Below are 22,389 nucleotides of genomic sequence, written 5' to 3' on the forward strand. Positions count from 1 at the left end.
CATTGAAATAAGGTCTGGGTCCAACATAGTTATTTTCATTTGTTATAGCTTCTCAGAGCACATTAATTTCCAGAAAAGAATAATGGAAACAACTCCACTTGACTAGCTAATCCTAGAGGACAAATAGTTGAAAATCTGTTGATTTTACAACTGCATATTACAAACGGTGTAGGAGTAATATATGGATTTGATGTGTGTTGAAACAAACATTTTCACATGTCTTGCTACTGTCATTTAATAAAGATATCATTTCTTTTCATCGGTTGCGGAAAAAGTCTGTTTAGAATCATATAGGTTTTGCTGGCCTATAAAACGGGCCCATCGTTAGGTACATTAGGGCTAGTTAAAAACAAATAGTTTTTTAAACACCTTTACTGTGCATTACTCATTGTCTTTGATTGGATTGTCCAAACTAAAATGATCGTAGCTGGGATTTACAGGTTAAGAAAGCTCAGAGGTTTAATACCATGACGTCACATTAATTAGCGATCCCTTGGATCCCCTTAGCCACTAAACCACTGCCTTCTGTCAGCTTTGAGGAGACAGCAGCAGGTTTGTGATCTGCAAAGCAGGAGAACGATGCTACTTGGAACTATTGGGAACCTGTGAATAATCACAGCCTCCTAACTGCAAAGTGACGTTTCCTCTGACATTCTTTCAAGTGATGCATCTGTAGAGGAGAGAAGAGACAAAGACAAAATGGGTGAACTTAACAAAGAATCGGTGGAGAAGTACTTGGAGAACAACCCCCAGTTTGCCAAGGAGTACTTTGATAAAAAGCTACGGGCAGAGGTACTTGGGGCAGCTTTTTCGGATACCAAAGTAAATGTGAAAGATGTGGCTTCAATCAAGGAAATTACCCAAATACATGAGGCAACTTTTATATTTGAACTGCTGAAAGCAATCCAGGATGTATCTAATGTGGAAAAGACCATGCACAATGTTCTGCAAAGAATAGCCCTTCTGGTGAAAGCAGACAAGTGTAGCTTGTTTATGAGCAGGTCCAGGAACGGTATTCCTGAGCTATCCACAACACTCTTCAATGTTACTGCAACATCTAGCTTTGAGGAAAATATTGTTTCTCCTGACTCAGAGATAGTTTTCCCCTTGGATGTGGGCATTGTTGGGTGGGTGGCTCACACAAAGAAGACATTCAATATACCAGATGTTAAAAAGGTAAGTTTGCTTCTGATTAGATATCTGTGCCAACATTATCTCTGGAATTCATGGAGAAGTAATGTGAGACATTTTTCATTTCACAGTAATGTGTTCATTGAGTACAGTGGAGTAATTCACATCATCCTAAATGAATCTAACAAAGTAAAACCAAAGCGGTCATTCCTCTGTCTGCAAACTCATTATTTTGTCTGAACTGAATAGAAGAGCAAATTAAAAAAGTTGTAAAGTGATGTAATCACTCTTTAAAATGTTTTTTTTTTCTAGTAAAATATGAAGCAATTAACTACAACTGTCATTTCTCAAAAGGAAGACAATATTTCTTTTTCATGTCTCTTTGTATGACAGCACTTGACTTATTGTTTATTACTGCCAAATGGAGAGATGTCTAGATAATCCCTCTAAATTCATAAGGCTGATTACATGAGAAAAGATCAAGGAGGATCAAGATGCCTATTTCATCAGCCGAACGAGGTTTACGCTGACGTGGTTAAACTTACTCAAACCAAAAACAATTGTTGTTGCTCAAATTATGATCAGTTACCTAAAATAAACCTGATAGATACACAAAGAAAAGCAACAGGGTGAGGGTTTGTCCACATATTGTAGGATGTTCACATGTCAGTTATTGCAAGGATTATTATTTTACTTCATTACATTTTGCTTCATTTTTTGTAAGTTTTAATACAAATACCAAGTACATTCTACTGTGTACTGTATATAAATGTGCCTGATTCATGAAAATGATTAATTTTAATACATTCGATTTATTTAACAGTTGAGTGTGAATATTACATAAATACACATAAAGTCTCTGTGGCAGGACTTTCCATTTAATGTGTTACTGAAGTATTTATGTATAATAAATTTATGTTACCACCATACATCAGATTAGTCAATTTCCTCCTTGCCAAAACACTTGAAGATTAACTTTATTTAATTAACGGCAGTATTTAACAATTACTAAATCAACATTAGACTAACTGACTAGACCTTTTGCCAGCTCTTTAAGCTATGAGATTAGACTTTCATTGACAAAAGATATTGTTTATAAACAAAGAATGATTACACGATGTTCATGATAAAGAGGAACTTCTGATGAAGGCAGCATCTTTATTAAAATGTTTAGTCTTGTTCAGATATAAGTATTTGGAAACTATATATTAAAGAACTGAGAAATTAAAATAAGAGACTGATCAATACAAGGATATTTGGACTAGGCATCCTTATGAACAAATACAGAAAAATGCATAAGGACATTTAAGCTAAAATAAACTTCTAGTCATTTGAATACATACAACAAAGTGTGTCTAGAACTAAAAAATACATGCCATTAAATTGTTATACACTACATAAAGTCCATGCAAATATTCTAAGATGAGGAGAAAATAACACACGCAATAAAGAGGGGTACATTTGTGTGGTTTTCAATAAAACTTGCATATTTTTTAAGACAGATTTTCATTTTCATTGTGTTTCCCAGAATTTTTAGATTTTGTATATGTTTTATATATGACTGCATCTCACCGATGGATATTAATAATAAAGGTGAATAAAGCCCCTAGATACTAATGTTGACTTTATATATTCATTTCTTCTGTATAGACAGTTCTGCTTCTTAGTGTTGTGAAAAGGACATGACAAATTAATTTTCATATTCCCTTAATTTACTGGCTTTTTAAAAGACATAAGAAGGACTTGTGGCCTGTATATGTGGAGTGTTTATTACATCAGAATTTATTTAGAATGAATACCAGCTCATTCAATTTTATTATCCTATTCAAATGAAAATACAACGCAGCACATTCATGAAGTTTGTACCATTTTAATGGAATGCTCAATTGGCTGCCGGTATCTTTGTATCAGACAAAAGCCAGACTAGAAGAAGCAAAAGAGGTATGTGAAACTCCTGAAATAAATGAGTTAATAGGATTTTCAAGGCTAATAATAATAATAATAATAATAATAATAATAATAAACTTTATTTTATATAGCGCCTTTAAAGGTGGCTTCTCAAAGCGCTTTACAGGATGACAATAACAATAAATAAGAAGACTACAACAATAAATAAGAAAAATTTCACAAGACAGGACACAATTATAATTACAGCAATACAACAATAACAATAGAGGAGACCGTGGAAGATGGTATTAAGAAGAGCAGAGGGGTGAAGAATGGAACCAGTTAAGTAAAGGCTTTTCTGAAAAGGAGGGTTTTGAGTCTGGATTTGAAGGAGTTTAGAGAAGGTGACTCTCTAATATCCTTGGGCAAGGAGTTCCAGAGCTTGGGGGCATAGCAGGAGAAGGCCCTGTCGCCCATACAATGTAGACGGGCTTGGGGGACAGTAAGGAGGGCAGAATTTGAAGAGCGGAGGTTGCGAGGTGGGGAGTAGGGCGATAAAAGTTCAGACAGGTATTGAGGTGCCAAGCCATGTAAAGCCTTGTAGGTGAGCATGAGGATTTTAAAGTCTACGCGGAATTTGACCGGAAGCCAGTGCAAGGACTCCAGGATAGGAGTAATGTGAACACTTGCACTAGATCTGGTCAGGATTCTGGCTGCTGAATTTTGGACATACTGCAGCTTGTTCAGAGTAGATTTAGATACCCCAGGGAGCAGAGCATTGCAGTAGTCAATTCGAGAGAATACAAATATGTTGATCAGCTTTTCAGCCACAGTTAATGATAGCATAGGGCGTAGTCTTGCGATATTTCTAAGGTGAAAAAAAGATGTTTTGACAGTATGCTGTACATGTGGGTCGAATGTTAAGCCAGAATCGAATATAATAATTTCCTGATCAGTACACGGTATGTTTATTTAAATTGTATGTCAATAAATATGAGGAAATCTCCATAATCACTTAGAAGCAGTCCTAAACCTGAATATTTCAGTAGCACAGAACCATGCAATTTGTTTTGGGAACATTTAAAGGTGCACTTCTAAAAGAATGACCTGGATTCTTCAACATTAGGCATTGCAAACTTTTCCCATTGAAATATCCCTCTTCTATTTCAGGTCTGCTTTCCATAATATCAAACATGCATTTTTCCTCAATAAGGAATACCCAATGTTTTCATTCACAATAGCAATTCAACAAATGGATATTATCACGACATTAAATTTATACCTTTTTGCGGGTTCCTCACTTGAAACAAAATCCAGTCAAATTGCCCATCCAATGAGTTGCCTCATTTCAGAATTTCACACACTGTAGCTCTCTTGCCTAAATTAATGTCCTTAAAACCGTCTAGCAGTCTGGTACTTTATCACATAAGCAGTAGTAGTTTCATATCTGACATGTACAATTACTATTATTATTATACTAACTGAGGTAACATGGCAGTAACATTTATCCAATGAATGACATAATTTAGTTGAAATGGGTAGATTTTTTAAGAAGCCAAAGGTGGAGGTGTAACGTCCTTAATTCACTGACATTTGTGGGCTGCTCTGTAATTTGAAATCACGTGCTTTGTATATTTGAATGGATTATCATCTTCCTGTGTTCCAGAACACCCATTTCAGTGATTTTGTGGACAAGCAGACAGGATACACCACTAAAAACATGCTGGCTTGTCCAGTAATGAATGGGAAGGAAGTGCTGGCAGTCGTCATGGCAATAAACAAAACTGATGAACCAGAGTTCTCAAAAGCAGATGAAGAGGTAAGTAAAGGCGAGTGTCGAGGCGAGTGTTTGACAGAGGCGAGTGTCATGAGTCACTGTACACTAAGCTGAGGGAGGACACTGATGTGACATGCCATGCCCTTAAACGAGCTGCCAGTCGCAGCACCTGACTAGTCCGATGACTCACTCTAGTGTCCTCAGCCAGGGTGCCCTCACATACTATGCCCAGCCCATTGCTGGGGTAGGTTGTGGTTCCTTACCCATACTCCACCCTCCACAGTGGCCGAGTAGCACAGACAGGTTATGGAGCTCGTTGTACTCTTGTCCCACTTACAGTAGGAGCTGAGCTCCAGACCCACAACACCGCAGAGGGAAGCATCTGTAAATCTGGTGTACTGTACATCGGAAGACAATTCTGTAGTAATCTGAACAAGCGTTTATCACCTTACAGTACATGACGTTTATATTTGTGAATTCTGATGAGAGCAGCAATTGACGCTTATATTATCACACTCTCTCTGCATGCAAGGATAAAGACACAGTCACAGAGTAAAGAAAGGACTGGTTTTCAATGAAGTGCTGATGACTAAATTTTTGACTCTTTGTTTCAGCTCTTTCTCAAGTACCTTAACTTTGCAACTGTCATTTTACAACAAAACCAGATTTCCTACATGTACAATGTGGAATCCAGAAGGAGTCAGGTAATTCGGTCTACTTCTCGGCCCTCTTTCTCATCTATATCATTTAAAAGTGACATAAAAACAGGTTGTAAATGACAGGAGACCCTTGGGCCCATCACTTTCCTACACTGTATACTGTACATTTTAACTCAGAACAGATCTTCAATTAGGATCCACAATCATCCTGTATTTGATTGAGATTAAACAGTATAACTATGTTAAAGTAAAAATTTAAACACTGTGAGAGTGTAATGGATGGTTGGTAATTGAAGTTGGAACAGGATAACTTTTTTTCCCTCACTGCTTATGTCATCTGCATTTTAAGTAAAGTTTCAAAGAACAGCTAGAGGAGTTCCCAAAAACTGCTTTTGACATCAATACATTCAATGCACCTCAGAATATGTGGAATGTTTCAAATTCAGAGGAAAGATTTTTAACACTTTCATCTTTGAGAAAGATCTTTAAAGGCTGTGGGAGATACGCAGCCATGTTTTGAAACCAGTACCCTGGTTTCTTTTAAGAAACAGATGGATGAGATCATCAAATCAATTAGATACCAACTACCAAAGGACCTCCTCTCATTTATAACTTTTCTTAAATCATAAGACACAAATCTTTTGATAAAGATCCATTGGTGTCATCAATTTTGAAAGAATGTATTAATTTTAGAATCACTGGAGGGATTTATACTGAAATTAATTCCTTACATTTCCTCTGGCACTAACATGATCAATATGTATTTTGAACATAAAAACCAACCAAGAAGTGTACTGTACAGTACATCTAACACAGAATCAGCAATCACCACTAGATATACTAAATTTATTTTAGTACAGCAAGCAGCAGTACAAAGCATCAATTGATGACATCTACAGTATGCTAAATGTAGAGCATTTTAATGTTAGAGAATATCCTGTGAAATTCTTATCAATTAAGATAAAAAAATATTTTCATAAACATTAACAGGTGTTGCTGTGGTCAGCTAGCAAAGTATTTGAAGAGCTCACGGATATAGAACGCCAGTTTCACAAAGCTTTATACACTGTGAGAAACTATCTAAACTGCGAAAGGTACTCTGTTGGACTCTTGGATATGACCAAAGAAAAGGTATGTGAGAACCAATATTGAAAATTATTATACTTCACAATACAAACATTTATTACCTCTTCATTCTTCACTCTGATATTTTTTTTCTGTTTCTGTTTCTGTTTCTGTTAAGTTTTTCTGTTTCCTACTGTGTTACTTTTCACATAAGACGAAAGATAAACGTCTTCATTTGTGGCTTCACACCCACGTGTTAGAAGATAGAATTCTACTTCCAATTTCACAAATAAGCTCATTATTACAGTAAAATGATATTGAAAGTGTTGTTAAACGATTTTTGAGAGCTGCAGAACTCACCAGGACAAACTCATAAACCAATAGAAAGGTTGGACAGTACTCCACATGTATCAGAACACATTTTTTCGGTCTGCATGAATATGACGAAATTCTGTTTTCTGTAAGCATGTAATGTAGAGAATGCTTTCGGAGACTTTTATCTGTTTGTATAGGAATTCTACGATGAGTGGCCAATCAAACTAGGAGAAGCAGAGCCTTACAAAGGTCCAAAGACACCAGATGGAAGAGTAGGTATTCATTTTGTATATTTTCTAAGCATGTCTAAATTGGAAACTGTACTAAGAATGTGAACCCACACCTCCCCTTAAAGATGTAGAAGTATATATTTTGAATATACACTAATTTAAATTATTTTTTTGCTTTGCACAGGAAGTCAACTTCTATAAGATCATTGATTACATTTTGCACGGAACAGAAGAAATCAAAGTCATACCGTAAGTATTACAACAGTGATATGACATTAAATGATATAACAGATCGACACCAAGAGAAAGCAATTGCTGTGCAGTATTTCTCATTTTACATGATTTGCTCAATATTAATTGTTCATGGTAATTATTTTACATTTCCTCAACGCTCTTGGTTGTTAAGGAAGATAATTATGGGCTGTTTCCAGGGTCCTAAAAAATATGATTAGAAATATGTCATTATATCATTAAAATCAGATAATAATTAAGATAAATGTGTTACCACTATCACAAACCATAGCAACATCACAAGATTTTATATACCAAGTTTTTTTTTAATTCTGTCTTTCCAGTCTAACTTGCATTAGATACATCTAAATCTGTTTTTCCTTTATCACTATTTCCCTGAATTCCCTCATTTCCTTACCTGAAGGACACCTCCTGCAGATCACTGGTCCCTTCTTAGTGGTCTACCAACCTACGTAGCGGAAAATGGATTTGTAAGTTTACATATTCCTCTTGTGGCACAGATTGTTTACACTTTGCATAACATGACAGGAAATTTTGGCTTGTGGCTATTTCTATATTAATTTATGGTTGTGTGTTAACCCTCTGGAAACCCAACTATGGTAAAAAGAAGAATTCAACTTCCGATTCCACCTCCCACCCAGCTAATTGAGTTATTAGTAATTCTAATATTGATGCAAGAAGCCAATGAATATGAAGTGACAGTATACTTAATACTTGGGCATTAACCCACCTGACTGAGTGAATGACAGTGCTGGCACTTCACTCACTCACTTACAAGGAATGAACCAGGGAGGCAGCTGCAAGGGTGCAGCTGGGGTGGAGGGGGGAGGGGTGTAGAGGGGATGTCAGTGAGTATTTATACATAGGAGAGCAGAAGTGTGAGATTAGACTTTGACCTCCTGCAGAACTTCTTAAATAACACCATGTATTAGAATTAAAAGTTGAACGTAGAGTTAAGTGATGTTTCAGAGCTGCAGCCCTCATTTGGACAAGCAAACTGAAAACTCATGGATGATATTTCACGTGTCTGAGAACACACTTTAGTATGTGAAATGAATTCCTTACCTCATTGAACACTGAACTGTAGTACAGTACTATACCATTCTGAAGTATGCTGAATATCTCTGCGTTTGGAAAAAATTGAGAAGGTTAAAATGTAACCTTTTCCTGGAGATACACATCATTTCAGAATTCCTCACAGTAGTAAGAATTTTGTTTTTCTCTGCTACAGATCTGTAATATGATGAATACAGCAGCAGATGAATTCTTCACATTCCAGGTAAGTCTTTTAGCACACCACACAGTCGACATACTTTCACATCTATTAAGAATTTTTAGTGTAAGGTTGTCCAGTTTGGAAATCTGTTCTTCTTTTATGATTAGGTGGTTATCTGAAATTAATTGCTTTGCCTTTAATTTCCATTTAATTTGATTTTTATCTAAATATTGAGTTTTGACAATGTGTTTTCCCTCTAGTTGAAAATAAAACAATAAGTACACATTCTGAGTTATAATCTTCAGTATTAACTGACAACAGTAACTACATAATCCAAAGATAACTAATTATTAATGATGTCCATTATTCTTAATAAGGTAGTTATTATCCAAAGATAGTGTATATTTTTGAAATGTAATTCAGTTAATACTCCTCACTGATTTTATTGTTCTCAAGGACAAATAATTAACATCATATTATCTAACTCATGGCTTATGGCTTCAATGTGGTTTGTTACAGAAAGAGGCTTTTGATGAGACAGGATGGAAAATTAAAAATGTCCTGTCGCTTCCAATTGTCAACAAAAAGGAAGAAATCGTGGGAGTTGCCACATTCTACAACAGAAAAGATGGAAAACCCTTTGATGAATATGATGAACAGATAACTGAAGTGAGTAACTGTCGAGATGGAAGGCAAATGTTACAATGACCCATTATGCAATAAAATTGGTGTTTTGTACAAAGAAATTAATATTTGAAGATGTTAAAGACAATTATGCGAAAGCATTGTTGTTTTATGTTGGGTTGTGTCTTTTCTTTTGTTTTAAGGCCCTCACTCAGTTTTTGGGATGGTCTGTTTTAAACACAGACACCTATGATAAAATGAATAAACTGGAAAACAGAAAGGACATTGCACAAGAAATGCTCATGTATCAAACCAAGTGCACAAAATCGGAGCTTCAGTCCATCCTGGTGAGTGGTGCTGGACAGGGCGAGCTGATCTGTACAGTGCAGAACACAAGTCCAAGACTTTTACTCTCTGTGTTTGCTTTGTAGAACACACAGGAGAAATTCAATCAAGAGCCAGAAGACTGCGACTCAAAGGAACTTGTTAAGCTCTTGGTAAGGCTATAGAGATATTGTATGTCTTCCAACTAGAAAGAAAAAAAATCTAGCATAAACCTGGATGAACAGCCACTGACCAAGCTAGAAAGCTTATTTGCAATAATATGAGTAATGTGTCTATGGAAGCCCGTTTCCGCCAGGGAGTAAAAAAAACGCGCTATGGTATCTCAGAATTGCGACTTAGTAACTCAGAATTCCGACTTAGCATCTCACATTTGCGACTTAGCATCTCACATTTGCGACTTCGAAATAGTCCATATTTCATTGTCTGTCCTTTTGTTATTGTAACGGATTCGGGTGACAGGACCTAGGTTCGAGCCAATGCAGTGAGGCACGAACTAGGGTGGGAGTGGCGAGGGCACAAGCCCTAGAACCCGAATCCGTTACAATAACAAAAGGACAGACAATGAAATATGGGGTATTTCGAAGTCGCAACTGTGAGATATAAAGTCGGAATTCTGAGTTGCTAAGTCGCAATTCTGAGATACCATAGCGCGTTTTTTTTTTACTCCCTGGCGGAAACGGGCTTCCATAGTAATCAGAACACAATGCAAACACAAACTTTAATCATTTTGGGCTTCATGCCATAATAATCAGTAGAGTATACCACTAAATTACAGGATTACAAATGCACTTTGTTATTTAGAATGAATTATGAGAACCATTGTACCAAACAGGATATGAGTTTAACACAACAAGTGAGAACCACTCACCATCGCGCCTTCATTTTGTTTCCTATACAGTTGGTGGACCGTCGTGTTAATAAACATGATCTCTTGCAGAAATCAAACCTTCCTGATCCCAAAGAAGTGGAGCTGCTGGAATTCCATTTCAGCGACTTCCCTGTGTCAGAGTTCGATCTGATCAGATGCGGGATTCAGTGTTTCTTTGTACTAAATGTAGTGGAAAAGTTCAAAGTACCTGCCGAGGTGAGTAGTAACAAATGTTCTCAGCCATCTTCATCTTTTCATCCTCTTTTCCTTCAGGTTGTTGTTCCACCTGGTGAGTACACAGCCACGAGAAACTGTTTTCTACCGCCCTAGTCCAGCGGGCACAGATTGAGCTAAAGCACGTCTGTTTCAGAAAAAGCTCTCTTTTTTATTTGTAATTATGATTATTTAAGACTAGTTAGTATATTCAGGTATATGTCCGAAAGCATCTGCTGAAATGTTAAAGGGTAGTTTTCATTTCCATTCAGGAGAAAATGCCATTCCCTTGGAATTTTACATTATAATGTGGCCAAAACTGAAAACTTTCTTTTATAGCATGTCAGGTAAGGAAACAGAGAAGATTATATTACCGTTTATATTACAAAAAGCTAATTGATTTCTTTTGTTATGTGAAGGTACTTACCCGCTGGATGTACACTGTGAGGAAAGGTTATCGGGACATTACTTATCACAACTGGAGACATGGCTTCAATGTAGGCCAGACCATGTTCACTCTGTTACTGGTAAGGTGTGCCTTTAAAATATCGATCGATGCCCTGGAATAAAGAGTTTCTTAGTGCATGGCAATGAAAAATTAGCTTCAATTCTTCTAAAAGAGCATTGTTATTAATATCATTAATCTCATTAATTATAATTTATATTTATAGTAATATACATGTTTTAAAAACAACTATGTGTGTTGCATGGTGCTCCTGCCTCTATACACTGATTTTATTACAGATATTAACTGCACTATGATACTGTGAGTCACGACTGCTCTTGACATGGAAAGTTAAAGTTTACATGCAGAAAAAGGTTTTAATGAAAATGAGTTTATACTGAACACCTTTTCTGAAAGGAACAAAATAGAAATAAAAGTAAAACTGCAGTAAGTAAAAGCACAATTTATTTGACAGATTATGAGTATGAGTAAGCTGTGTTTCGTAAATTTGGTGGTTAACGTGCACATTTCTAGTCTTCGACAACATATATACTAGCCCTGAATTTGTGAAAAGTGCTTTAGGAATATGAGCCAGGGTAAAGTACTTGAATTTTATTACTTTTACAAGCTCAAAGGAAATGTATCAAAGACAAGGTGTGTGTGTATAAAAATGGACCATCAAATATTTCAGAGCCAAAAATGTTTTTCTCATTTCTTATTTCTGCCTCCAGCAGTAGGGCAGAAATATTTTTTTAAAAACATTTAGATGAGGTCATTTAAAAATATATAAAATTCTATGTAGCATATAAACTATAATAAAAATAGCATCTATGTCTGTCTGCCTATAGCATTTATCTTCTTAGGTATCTTTAATGTTCCCGTTTCAGTGACATTTAAAGATCAGTAACAAAAGTGCATTAATGCTTGTCCATTGGCAACATTTTGGAGTGATGCCAGCCTCTCTTAAATCTTCTTACTTTGGTTGAAGCCATCTGGTAACTGTGAAACGTTTGTTTTTCAGACGGGTAGACTGAAGAAATACTATTCAGATCTTGAGGCCTTTGCAATGGTAGCAGCTGCCTTTTGTCATGATATCGACCACCGAGGGACCAACAATTTATACCAAATGAAGTAAGAACTTAATCTATTCACTGTGCAGAAAGCACCTGGACTGTGAAAACCATTCTGAATTAAAGTAGAGTGTCTGAACAAATTTATTTAATCTCTTTTTCATACAGTACATTCATCTAGTGTTGTTTCTTTTTGCCCTACATATCTTACAATACACCCAAGAAATATTGACACCAAAGTAATCGTGCACATAAATATGTGAATTTTGATGTGTGAATTCCAGCATTTGAAACCAAAATTCCTCCAACAAGCATGCTTTTCATGCTTTTCAAGCTTTTCTGTTAATACGTAAAACTCTTTCAAACTAGAAGTTTCACAGCAGGACCAGTGAGCTGTGAAAGCATTTTCTTCTCAGAAACTAGATTTCTGTTCAACTTCACGTACCTAGTATTCATTAAAATTAATACTAAATTAAATTATGGCAATCTCTGTTGATCTCAAACAGGCTTAATACTTTGTTTAACTTGAGTTTCAGAGATATGTAACTATTTGGTAGTCATAACTTACAGTAATCAGTATTGCATTTAAAGACTTTTTGCCACTCTTTAAGAGTCCAGCATTTCCTAACTTCCCTGAACTATTTGTATAGAAACAGTAACACTGATAATTATTGTTTCTTATAACCCTGTTGAATTTCACTAGACTGGAAACTTGGAGTTTTCACAATCACTCATGGAAAGCAAAATTCTTTTACATATACAGTATATATGCATACAAATACACCAATAATAAAAACGTTTGCAATTCATCTGATGTAAAACTGTTTCTTTTGACAATTGTATCACTTCAAGTGCTGTATTTTCTACACCAGATTCCAAACAGGTGCATAGAGAATCAAGAACACAAAGTCACCATGGGATCTTTGCACTTACAGTCTACAATAAAGAATCAGGTGGAAAGCTGGGAGTTTTAATGAAGTAATTAAGTAATCTCATGCTGATACCCCCACCTGTGAGGTTTGTTTCCGAAACCTTGTCAAATGGCAGAAACTGTAACAGCATTCAATGCCCACAGGTCTGCTTCACCACTGGCAAGGCTGCATGGGTCTTCCATCTTGGAAAGGCACCACCTTGAGTACAGCAAGACACTACTGGAAGATGAGGTTAACAGTTTTTATTAAATAACCCACATAGACATAGGATTAGTCCTTCTCAATACCTTGAACAAAGTAACTTTTTAAGTTTTAAATGGGAATTTTGTTGTCCCCTTCAGAGCCTCAACATCTTCCAGAACCTTCAGAAGCGTCAGTTCGATACTGTGATACATTTATTTGAAGTGGCCATCATTGCGACGGATCTGGCTCTGTACTTCAAGTATGTGCATATGCTGTCTCTATTGTCCTATTAGCCTTTCTCTGGTTTTTTAAATGTATTGTGAAATGAAGCGTATATACATTCATTTTTTTTATTCTTAGAGGTGTACTGAAATGAAAAAAGCACATTTAGGATAATTATGGAAAAAAAAACAATATGCTGGCTGCAAGCCTGGGGCTAGAGTGCCACTATACTTCAGAGCAAAGGGCAAAGAGCAAAGGGCTTTGGCAACGCAGTTCAACCTTTCGTTTATCTTCCCTCAATTTAAAACTTGCTTTTTAACACAGACTGGAATCTAGAAACGGAATTTCCTTTTATGTCTAAAGATGTATTTAATATTATATTTCATAGAAAAATGATAGCAAGCACTGTGACCTTTCAGGTGAGCTTTCTATGTGGGGACATACCGCAAAGAGACTGGCATTTAACGCACATTTTAATTCTCACACTGTGTTCCAGAAAGAGGACCATGTTCCAGAAAATAGTCGATGCCACCGAACAAATGGCAACTGAAGAAGAGCAAATCAATTATGTGTCAAACAATCCCATCAGGAAGGAAATTGTGATGTAAATGTTTGGTCTTTTTCTTCTTTTAAATGTGTGTGAATACTTCTTAAAATATTACATTAAATATAACAGGATGAATCTGCCTTTTGAGTGATGACTGACGTTACTGTATCCCTCTCATAAAGTTTTTCATTGTTTTGCTGTTTTCGGGAAAAGGGCTATGATGATGACAGGCTGTGACTTATCTGCCATTACCAAGCCATGGGAAGTACAGAGCAAGGTACCAACAGCAGGGATTCTGTCTGTCTAATCAGCTTCGCAAAATAACAGTGATAATAATAATAATAATAATAATAATAATAATACTGTACACTGAACTGTGTGGTGCTTGTCATCCTAGCCTTTTCTAGAACACCTTTGATTTTTGCTAGGCATAATTAATTGTAGTTCGGATAAAAAGATTTGTACCTTGCCATTAGAGATTGAAAATATGACAGTTCTAGTGTACATGATTTAAATGCTGACTGACATATAACTAAGGAAATACTTTGATAATTGTGTAACAGATTCTGTATTTGAATTTACAAAAGTTACAAATGCGACATTATGCATAAAATGGCGGGGTGTAATTATCAGCCCATTAATCTGAATCAAGTATTTTTTCAGGTGGCCCTAATGGTCGCAAATGAATTCTGGGAACAGGGAGACTTGGAAAGGACGGTCCTGGAACAGCAACCCATTGTAAGAAAGATATTTTATATTTTCTGTCTTTGCATCCAGGTACAGATTTATAAAACGTCTGTTTAATCCAGCACCTGACTTTGACTCTAACATGCTGTTTGCATCATTATAGGGGCTCAGATTTCAGTGCATGTAAAAATGACTTTTTAATTCCTAGGACACTTCTATTATTTTTGTTTTTCATCCAGTTTTTAAAGATGTGTATAAAAAGGAGAAGTTGTAATTTATACTACCTCTAACATCTAGAAATGTCCATGAACCCTCAGAAGTGTTATTCAATATGATTTCCCTTGATTCCTGTTTAGCCTATGATGGACAGGAACAAGTCTGATGAACTGCCAAAGCTCCAAGTTGGCTTTATCGATTTTGTGTGTACTTTTGTATACAAGGTAAGTGTTGCATTGCACTTTTGAGATGGAGCCATTTATCGCAACCAATTCCAGATTACACAAGCATACCAAAGATGCATAAATTATACATACACTTGCAACCTTTGTCAGTGGTTTCCATCACAGGAGTCTTGAATCAGCATTACACAAGTCTACAGCCTTTCAAGAGGAAAACAATTGTTTGATTAAACCATTGACATGCTTTCAATCTATAAATTTGTGTTGTCATGTGTGACAAGGTACAATGACTTGGTACTGAGGTATGTCTGAGTTCACTCCAGGACTCCTGGGACTGGTTTCAGTGTCTTCGTCAAACTGTCAAACTTCGTCGAACTGTATTGAATTCAGCTTTTACTAAGTTACAGCACCACAGAGATGAGTATATCCAGATAATTTAGCTTAAAAATATTATTTTAACCAAAAAAACGTTTTTCTAAGTTTTTAAAATTTTAATACATTTTCTAAATAGGTTTGTATTAATAAAATAGAATATTTAGAGGTAATTGTATGGAGTTATAGAAATTATCAGGTAATGTAATAGATAATTGCAAAAAGACCATAATCTATTAATTTGAGTAGAAATAATTATTTAATATGGCTCCTGCTGTGTACTAGTTTATACAATAACATGTGGATGAAAACTAGTACTGTATATGGAGGACAAATCTATATTAGTATATGTGGCTCTGTGGCTAAGGACCTGCACCTGTGGCTGAAAGGTTGCCGGTTTGTATCCCGTGGCTGGCAAAGGAATCCTGCCCCATTGGGCCCCAGAGCAAGGCCTTTGACCCCAGCTACTTCAGGGGTACTGTATAAATGGCTGACCCTGCACTCTGACCCAAGCTTCTCTCCCTGTCTGTGTGTCTCATGAAAGACAAATTCCTAATACAAGAAATTGTATATGACCAATAAGTGGATCTTATCTTACTTTAATTTTTTAATATGATTGTCACTCACTTTTCAGAATACACTGTACCATTCATTTGTGCTACCTTCTGTTTTGGTATCTTCTACCAAAAAAAGCCCTGTTGAATTACAATCACATCCATCACCGCCATTTGCATGACATCCTGGAAAGACAGACAGCAGCTTCACCACATTCACAATGTTTTTTTAAATAGACAAAACTGGTCCCACTTAGGCACACGTGAAGCAACAAAATAATGTATTTGCTAAGAAATGAGCCCAAGTGTTAATATGCGTGTTTATATGAAAGATTTAGTGTCTGAATGGCAGGTATGTTCCAGATGAACATGCCCAAAGGAATACTTGAAAGGAAAGGGGTTGCTTAACTCTGGGCACTGAACAGAACATTTGTTTCAGCAATGCCTAAGCGTGTAGTAACGAGTACATACTTTCTTATGATCTCGCAACTCAGGAATTCTCAAGGTTCCACAAAGAAATCACACCAATGTTCACAGGACTTCAAAACAACAGGGTGGAGTGGAAGGCCCTGGCAGACGTGTATGAAGAGAAGATGAAAGCCATTGAAGAGGAGAAGAAGAAACTGGAAGAAGCAAGCAAAAAAGGTGACTTTTGCCTTTGCGATTGGACTTCACTGCTAGGGAAAAGTCACACAGGATTAAAACAGGAGCCAATCCAAGGTGTTCTCAGAGCATGCTAATCTATTCTGTTGACCTTCAGTTTCTGCTAAAGTACACAAAATTGCGCACTCAACTTAAACTTAACACACATATCCGGTACAGTTAAAAGAAGTCAGCAGTCTTTAAATATTAAGCACTGTACTACAGGTCTCTCGGCCTCCTTCAGACGCAAATGCTCTAGCTCCTTCCCATCTTAGTGGAGAAAAGCAGTGTTATACAGTACATTGGTATTTTGCAGCATAAAATAAAATAGTATGAATACAGCTCGAATCTGCCAGAATAGATTTATGTGATAATGTTAAGAGGAAGAAGATAATACAACATCAACAACTATCACATCGTGTTGCAGAAATAGTCTAATTAAATTTGCTTATACATTATTGTGATGCTCACTAATTCAAATCACTGCAACAAGCAAATAAAAATGTCCCCATAAATATGACAGTTCTTTGTAAGAACACTCAGTGTCCTTCTTAAAGAAAACCACCCCTGTTGTAACATAAAAAAACATTTTAGTTTTGATATCTAAAAAGCTTTTTTAAACTTTTAAAAGTCTAAAGCAACTAATTCTTATTTGCTTTAGTGGAGAATAGTGTTTCCTTTACATGACTGTTTTTTAAATAAAATAAAATGACACCCGAAGAAAGCTCCACAGCCGAAACGGTGTGTTTCTTTTCTTCTCTATTCAGCACAAAATAAACCTTTACTTGTTCCTTATTTTAAAATAAAGCTTTTAAGAACACTAAAACTGAAAAGTTTGAATTCCAGTAAAAAAGGGAGCAAACAACATTCTAGCTTGGTGAATCCCAGCTTTCAAAAGCATGTTTTTTCTAGCCTGGGTTCATTACAATGATATTTTAGCCTTCTGCTCAAACTGATGTTATATACAGATAGATAAATAATAAAAAACAATGAAATCAAATTACATTATCTATTGAAATAAAAAGCTACAGATAAAATAGATAACAAAATATCGACAATTCTAAGTAAAAAAATAAACTTGTAGAGTTTTAGCTATATTTTAAATTATATATTAAAGTACTATGTTTGACAAACTGGCCATTGGGTAGTCCCAGGATATTAAATTGTTCTGCTTTTAAAATTGAAATCAAGTTGTGATCATTTTATAGCTATATTTTAATGTAGGCCTGATGATTATTTCCCTTTATGAAATGAAAGTATGGAACAATCTACCTAGAGATGGGCTTGAAGCTAATAAGGGTTTGGCTTCTTTCAGGAAACTGCCATATCAATTGCAAATAACTGTCAAATGCAGTAGATGGGCTGAACGTTTCTTATGTCCTTACTGACAATCCTACAGATTATTCATGCTTTCATTTATTTAAGCAACAAATACTAAATGTACATTTGACTTGTTTTTGCTAAAGCCAACTTTCAATTGCAGTATGTATGAATAAATCTAGAGACAAATGTAACTTCTAGAGAATATCAGAGTCAGTTAACATCAGAGCAACTGAGATCAGGAGATAAACTAATATCATACTTGCTCTATCATCAGAACCAGTGGTAGGGTTCTGGACTAGAAGTGTGTGGGATCAAATCTCACAGGGGGTGACGATACTGCACCCTGGAATACTTCACTCAACTTGCTTCAATAAAACATCCCTATAAAAGCGTATAAATACAGAGTAATATCAAACAAATAATAAGAGATCGGTACTGTAGTTAAAGACAATACTGTTGGGGTCGTAATACAGAAGCCACTTTAAGAAACCATAGTGAAGCTGTAATATTGAAAGACTGAGTGAACACATTCAGAATAAGTACTGTATGTGTATTTTCTAAAAACAGAGAGCTCGAGGGAATGAATACATTCATTTCTGACACAGTGGCCCTTCAAGGTCAGTAGGTCAGTATGGAGAGAAGCAACGTGCCACTGGTCTCTGCAGGCTGATTTGTCTTCTCTTTTTTTTGCCAGTTGAAGGAGGAGGTGAAGTGAGCGAAGGGGGCAAGTCAAAGACATGCACGATATTTTAGGAACGGACTGACAGGCCGTCTGGATATGAGATTGCTTTTCATGGCCGGAAGAAGCAGTGCGGGGACTTGGTTCCCGGAAGTTCTCTCTTTTCTTCTGTTCCACCTGCCGGATCCCACTGGGCCAAAGGCCCAGGAAGCTGCAAGGGGCACTGCCAGACCAGAGCGGAGGGCCAGGTGTGAAACCTCATTCACAGCAGAGCGCTAGTCTTTCCCTGGTAATTAGTTGTACACGGTGAACAAGGGTATAACTAAGGTGCAACTTTCTGAAGGACAACCTTAGGCTTTGGTACCTTAGAGTCAGCACTGATGGCAGACTTTCCATTTTAGTGGAGAAATAACAACAGATAGCTTAATTGGTTAAAAAATCTTTTTCAGTAGTTAAGAAATTGAAACTAAAAATGTTTGCTGCTGTCTGTATAACACAAACAATGACATTACACGTACACCTTTTTCTGTTAATGTATTTAAAACTTTTCTGTTAATGTTCAGTATTTACAACACACTTTAAAAAATCCCTTATGTACACAGGCTCTGGTGAGTAGATTTGGATACATAGAATTTTCTTTATGTTTTTCTTTCTTTTTTACACCTTCAATTTGGATCAACAACGCTCATTTAGAAAAATTCCATTTAAGGCACTTAACTTTGATTTTTATACTAAATGGACAACTCTATACAGTTCTCTATCAAGAACCTAAATTGATTAAATGTATTTTAAAAATAGGAATCAATACTCGGATACAAGCTTGACTAAGAAATAATGAACTCAAGGCAGCAGTGGGCAACATCCACAGTCTGTATGTAAAATGAACATATCTAAAGCACAGGATTAAATAATAATAATAAAACTGGATGTGGATAACTTGAAGCTGAATTAATCATTTTGGTGAAAAAATAAGCAAAGAAAACTACCTGCTCTATACTTATTTGTGTAGGAAGCATGTAAGTGTTACAGACTGCCGTCTTTCTATTTTGAAGAAAGGTCTGCTATGATTCACATTTAATATGACAGCAGGGGCCGGACTGTCCTGCACTACAAACAGCAACCTTCAATCTGGTGTGAATGATAGTGGACCAGAAAAGAACTGGCTGGCTCCCGAGATCTGCGAGCAAACGTAATGTTAAATCCTCTGATCCCCTGTGTTTCCTTGTATCTGATAAGGGCAGAATTATTTTAGTTAGTTATAAGGGTACAGTAGATGTTTATTATTTTTTGTGGCTTTAAGGCTACATGGCTTTACTGTATGCTATTAATGAGGCCTGACCATCATTCATTTCAGTCTTCTTAACTGTGATATCTCTATATATTGTACAAAGCCACTTGTTTCAGAGGTCAAACAGTGCAGGTAGCAATGAGACTACCAATGTATTTTTCTTAAGATGCAGTGTCTCATGTTACCTGTTGATTTTGATAGTCTTTATTCATGGCAAGGTTTTACAGCAAATATTAGAGCCAACTTTTTTTTGGTAATTAGATTGCAAATGATTCACATCCATTTGAATCCAGTCTAATGTTAAACGTTACTAGCTTTTCACTGGAGGAAATAATTAAAGAGCAGTCAAAATGATCTGAGTGAGAATTAAATATCTGAATTGCACCATTTTGAATTGTTAAATCTAGAGATGACATTGTTTTAGAATGTTTCATAATATTTCTAATCACAATATCTGCAAGATATAGAATAACTGCTTTGTTATTTTCACATGGCATTTAAATTATAACCAGAATAAACCAAACTGCTTTTATTTTTTGGAATACTTTTCAAGCAAGCTGTTCAAATTATTATTTTACAGTAAACATTTCCTGCTCAACCCCAGGTGCAGCAGTCTCTCGACAGAGCTGTTTCGTCTATAATACATGATCAGTTACTTAAATTCAGACTGACCTAGTCTGCACACTGAAAACATTTGTTTTGTCAGTTCTGAAACAATGACCACATTGCTTTCAAAGAGGTTTTAAGAGAGTGACAAACGATACTTATAAACTTGAGATAGTACATATTTGTTATAAACCAAAAGTCCTATTTTAAATACCAGTCTATAATGAAATATTATTGAGGTCTTCATTTACATAACCTGAAACATTGTAGTTTGCAAGTAACGTAGCAAGTATAGTTCATAAATCAAAAGGTGTTTTATTTTATTTTAAGCCTGCTATTATAATTTTAAACAATACTGACCAAATATGTAATTTCATGTTATTGTATCTCAAGTATATTATTCATTGTATAGAGAATAATAGTCCGCAGGCAGTATGTAAAGAAATCGAAAGGATACAAATCACTGTAGTCCAGGCAGTCAGTGCCTGTGTAGTCAGTGGTAGCTTTAACTGCTGATCTTACATTTTTTATTGCTACCTGAACTGCATTAGCATGAAAGGTGCAGAACCAGCAAGAAAGCCAAATAGAAATCTACTGAAAATTTCTTACTGATAAATATAATAATGAATACTGTAAAAATCATATTAGCTCAATGAAAATTTGAGCTTGCTATAAATCTACAAACCTTAAAGGATGTCTGCACAACATTGCATGTGTGAATGTAAGAAGATTGAACTGGATGGAATCTGGATGTAAGCCAAGCTTCAAGGGTTCCCAAAGATTTAACCTTTAAATATCCTACTTAGGTAAAGCAGACTACCAAAGTCTACTTATATACAGTATCTGCATTGTGAAGGGCACCTTAAAACGCACAGCTGACTGGTGACTTTGTTTTAAATTCAGTTACGTATGTTCACTTCTAACAGTCTTCTATTACAAGTGTTTGGATTTCAATAAAAGCATCATCATCCAGCATCAGTGTGGTTTGTAGAGTGCTCTCCTTCCCAAACGATCTCAGAGCTCTTCACATACAGGATCAAGCCCCAGCAGGGTGACACATGGCAGCCATTGTGTGCCAGCAGACAGCAGACCGTAGATTGATAAAGATACGTATGTTTAGCCACCCCTGCTCAGTGAGAACCTCAGTTTAGCAGCTCATCTGAAGAAAGGCACCTCCTACAGTCCCCTAGTGGAAGAGCACCACCTACTTGTCCACCAACACCATGTACAACAGCAACCAGGTTTTCCTTAGAAGTCTCCATCCCAGTACTGACCGGGCCCAGCCTTGCTTAGATTGCCGTGTTCTAAGGAGATCAGGCTGCAATGTATTATCTGCAGATGAAATGAGAAAGATGAAGGAATAAAAACTGCAAGAGGATGATGCTGGATTCATCGCCCCGACTGATTGCATTAAATTTCATCCTAGGTTAAAAAAAAAGCCTGGTTTACAATCCAATTAAAGGATCAATATGTAAATCGAGGATAAGAACAGAGTCATAAACTCATTCCTCTGCGTTGTGACACTCTTTGAGGCAACACTTTGAGTTACAGGCAATGGCTGAGGAAGAGGGCAGCTAAAAAGAAAGAAGAAAACTAAGAGCAACAGTAAATGCACTAACACGTTTTCAGTAATGCTGTCCAGGACTTACTGCGATGGACTGAAATACTCTTGCAATCTTATGTAACCCCCCTTGTCATTGAACCTGCAGATCACTGGGGAAGAACTTTAATCCAATTAGAGAGGCTTCGGGAAACTAAGAAGACATTACTCGGGTTCTGTTTTGAGAGCTGCAGATTTACTTTAGGCAGCACAAGATAGACACCTTGGATTTGGATCCTATTAAAGAATAATAAAAATT

General features: G+C 36.2%; 1 protein-coding gene and 1 long non-coding RNA gene across 2 annotated transcripts; one reads left to right on the plus strand and one right to left on the minus strand.

Annotated features, from left to right (window-relative positions):
- Positions 1–532: 532 nt before the first annotated feature.
- On the minus strand, positions 533–10,445 carry LOC148661267 (uncharacterized). Its single transcript, XR_015939489.1, has 4 exons — positions 10,370–10,445; positions 8,382–8,440; positions 7,714–7,764; positions 533–670 (listed from the first exon to the last, which is right to left on the minus strand). It is a non-coding gene; the product is annotated as an uncharacterized LOC148661267 (long non-coding RNA).
- pde6c (phosphodiesterase 6C, cGMP-specific, cone, alpha prime) lies at positions 660–20,456 on the plus strand. The gene is made up of 22 exons (XM_088634727.1): positions 660–1,176; positions 4,685–4,837; positions 5,410–5,499; positions 6,445–6,585; positions 7,032–7,106; positions 7,249–7,313; positions 7,720–7,786; positions 8,548–8,595; positions 9,052–9,201; positions 9,360–9,503; positions 9,588–9,653; positions 10,439–10,585; positions 11,002–11,109; positions 12,049–12,158; positions 13,173–13,260; positions 13,371–13,471; positions 13,931–14,038; positions 14,195–14,258; positions 14,645–14,719; positions 15,025–15,108; positions 16,487–16,637; positions 18,652–20,456. The coding sequence occupies exons 1-22, from the start codon at positions 700–702 to the stop codon at positions 18,708–18,710; spliced, it is 2,571 nt and encodes an 856-aa protein (XP_088490853.1). The 5' UTR covers positions 660–699; the 3' UTR covers positions 18,711–20,456.
- Positions 20,457–22,389: the final 1,933 nt, after the last annotated feature.

Source organism: Lepisosteus platostomus, chromosome 6, assembly GCF_059453375.1.
Source record: "Lepisosteus platostomus isolate fLepPlt1 chromosome 6, fLepPlt1.hap1, whole genome shotgun sequence".
Taxonomy (NCBI): domain Eukaryota; kingdom Metazoa; phylum Chordata; class Actinopteri; order Semionotiformes; family Lepisosteidae; genus Lepisosteus; species Lepisosteus platostomus.

Coding starts and splice junctions, on each gene's coding strand:
- pde6c (XM_088634727.1), top strand. CDS start 700: ATGGGTGAACTTAACAAAGAATCGGTGGAGAAGTACTTGGAGAACAAC. Junction 8,596..9,051: donor ATGAATTCTTCACATTCCAG/GTAAGTCTTTTA, acceptor GGTTTGTTACAG/AAAGAGGCTTTTGATGAGAC. Junction 9,504..9,587: donor CGGAGCTTCAGTCCATCCTG/GTGAGTGGTGCT, acceptor TTTGCTTTGTAG/AACACACAGGAGAAATTCAA.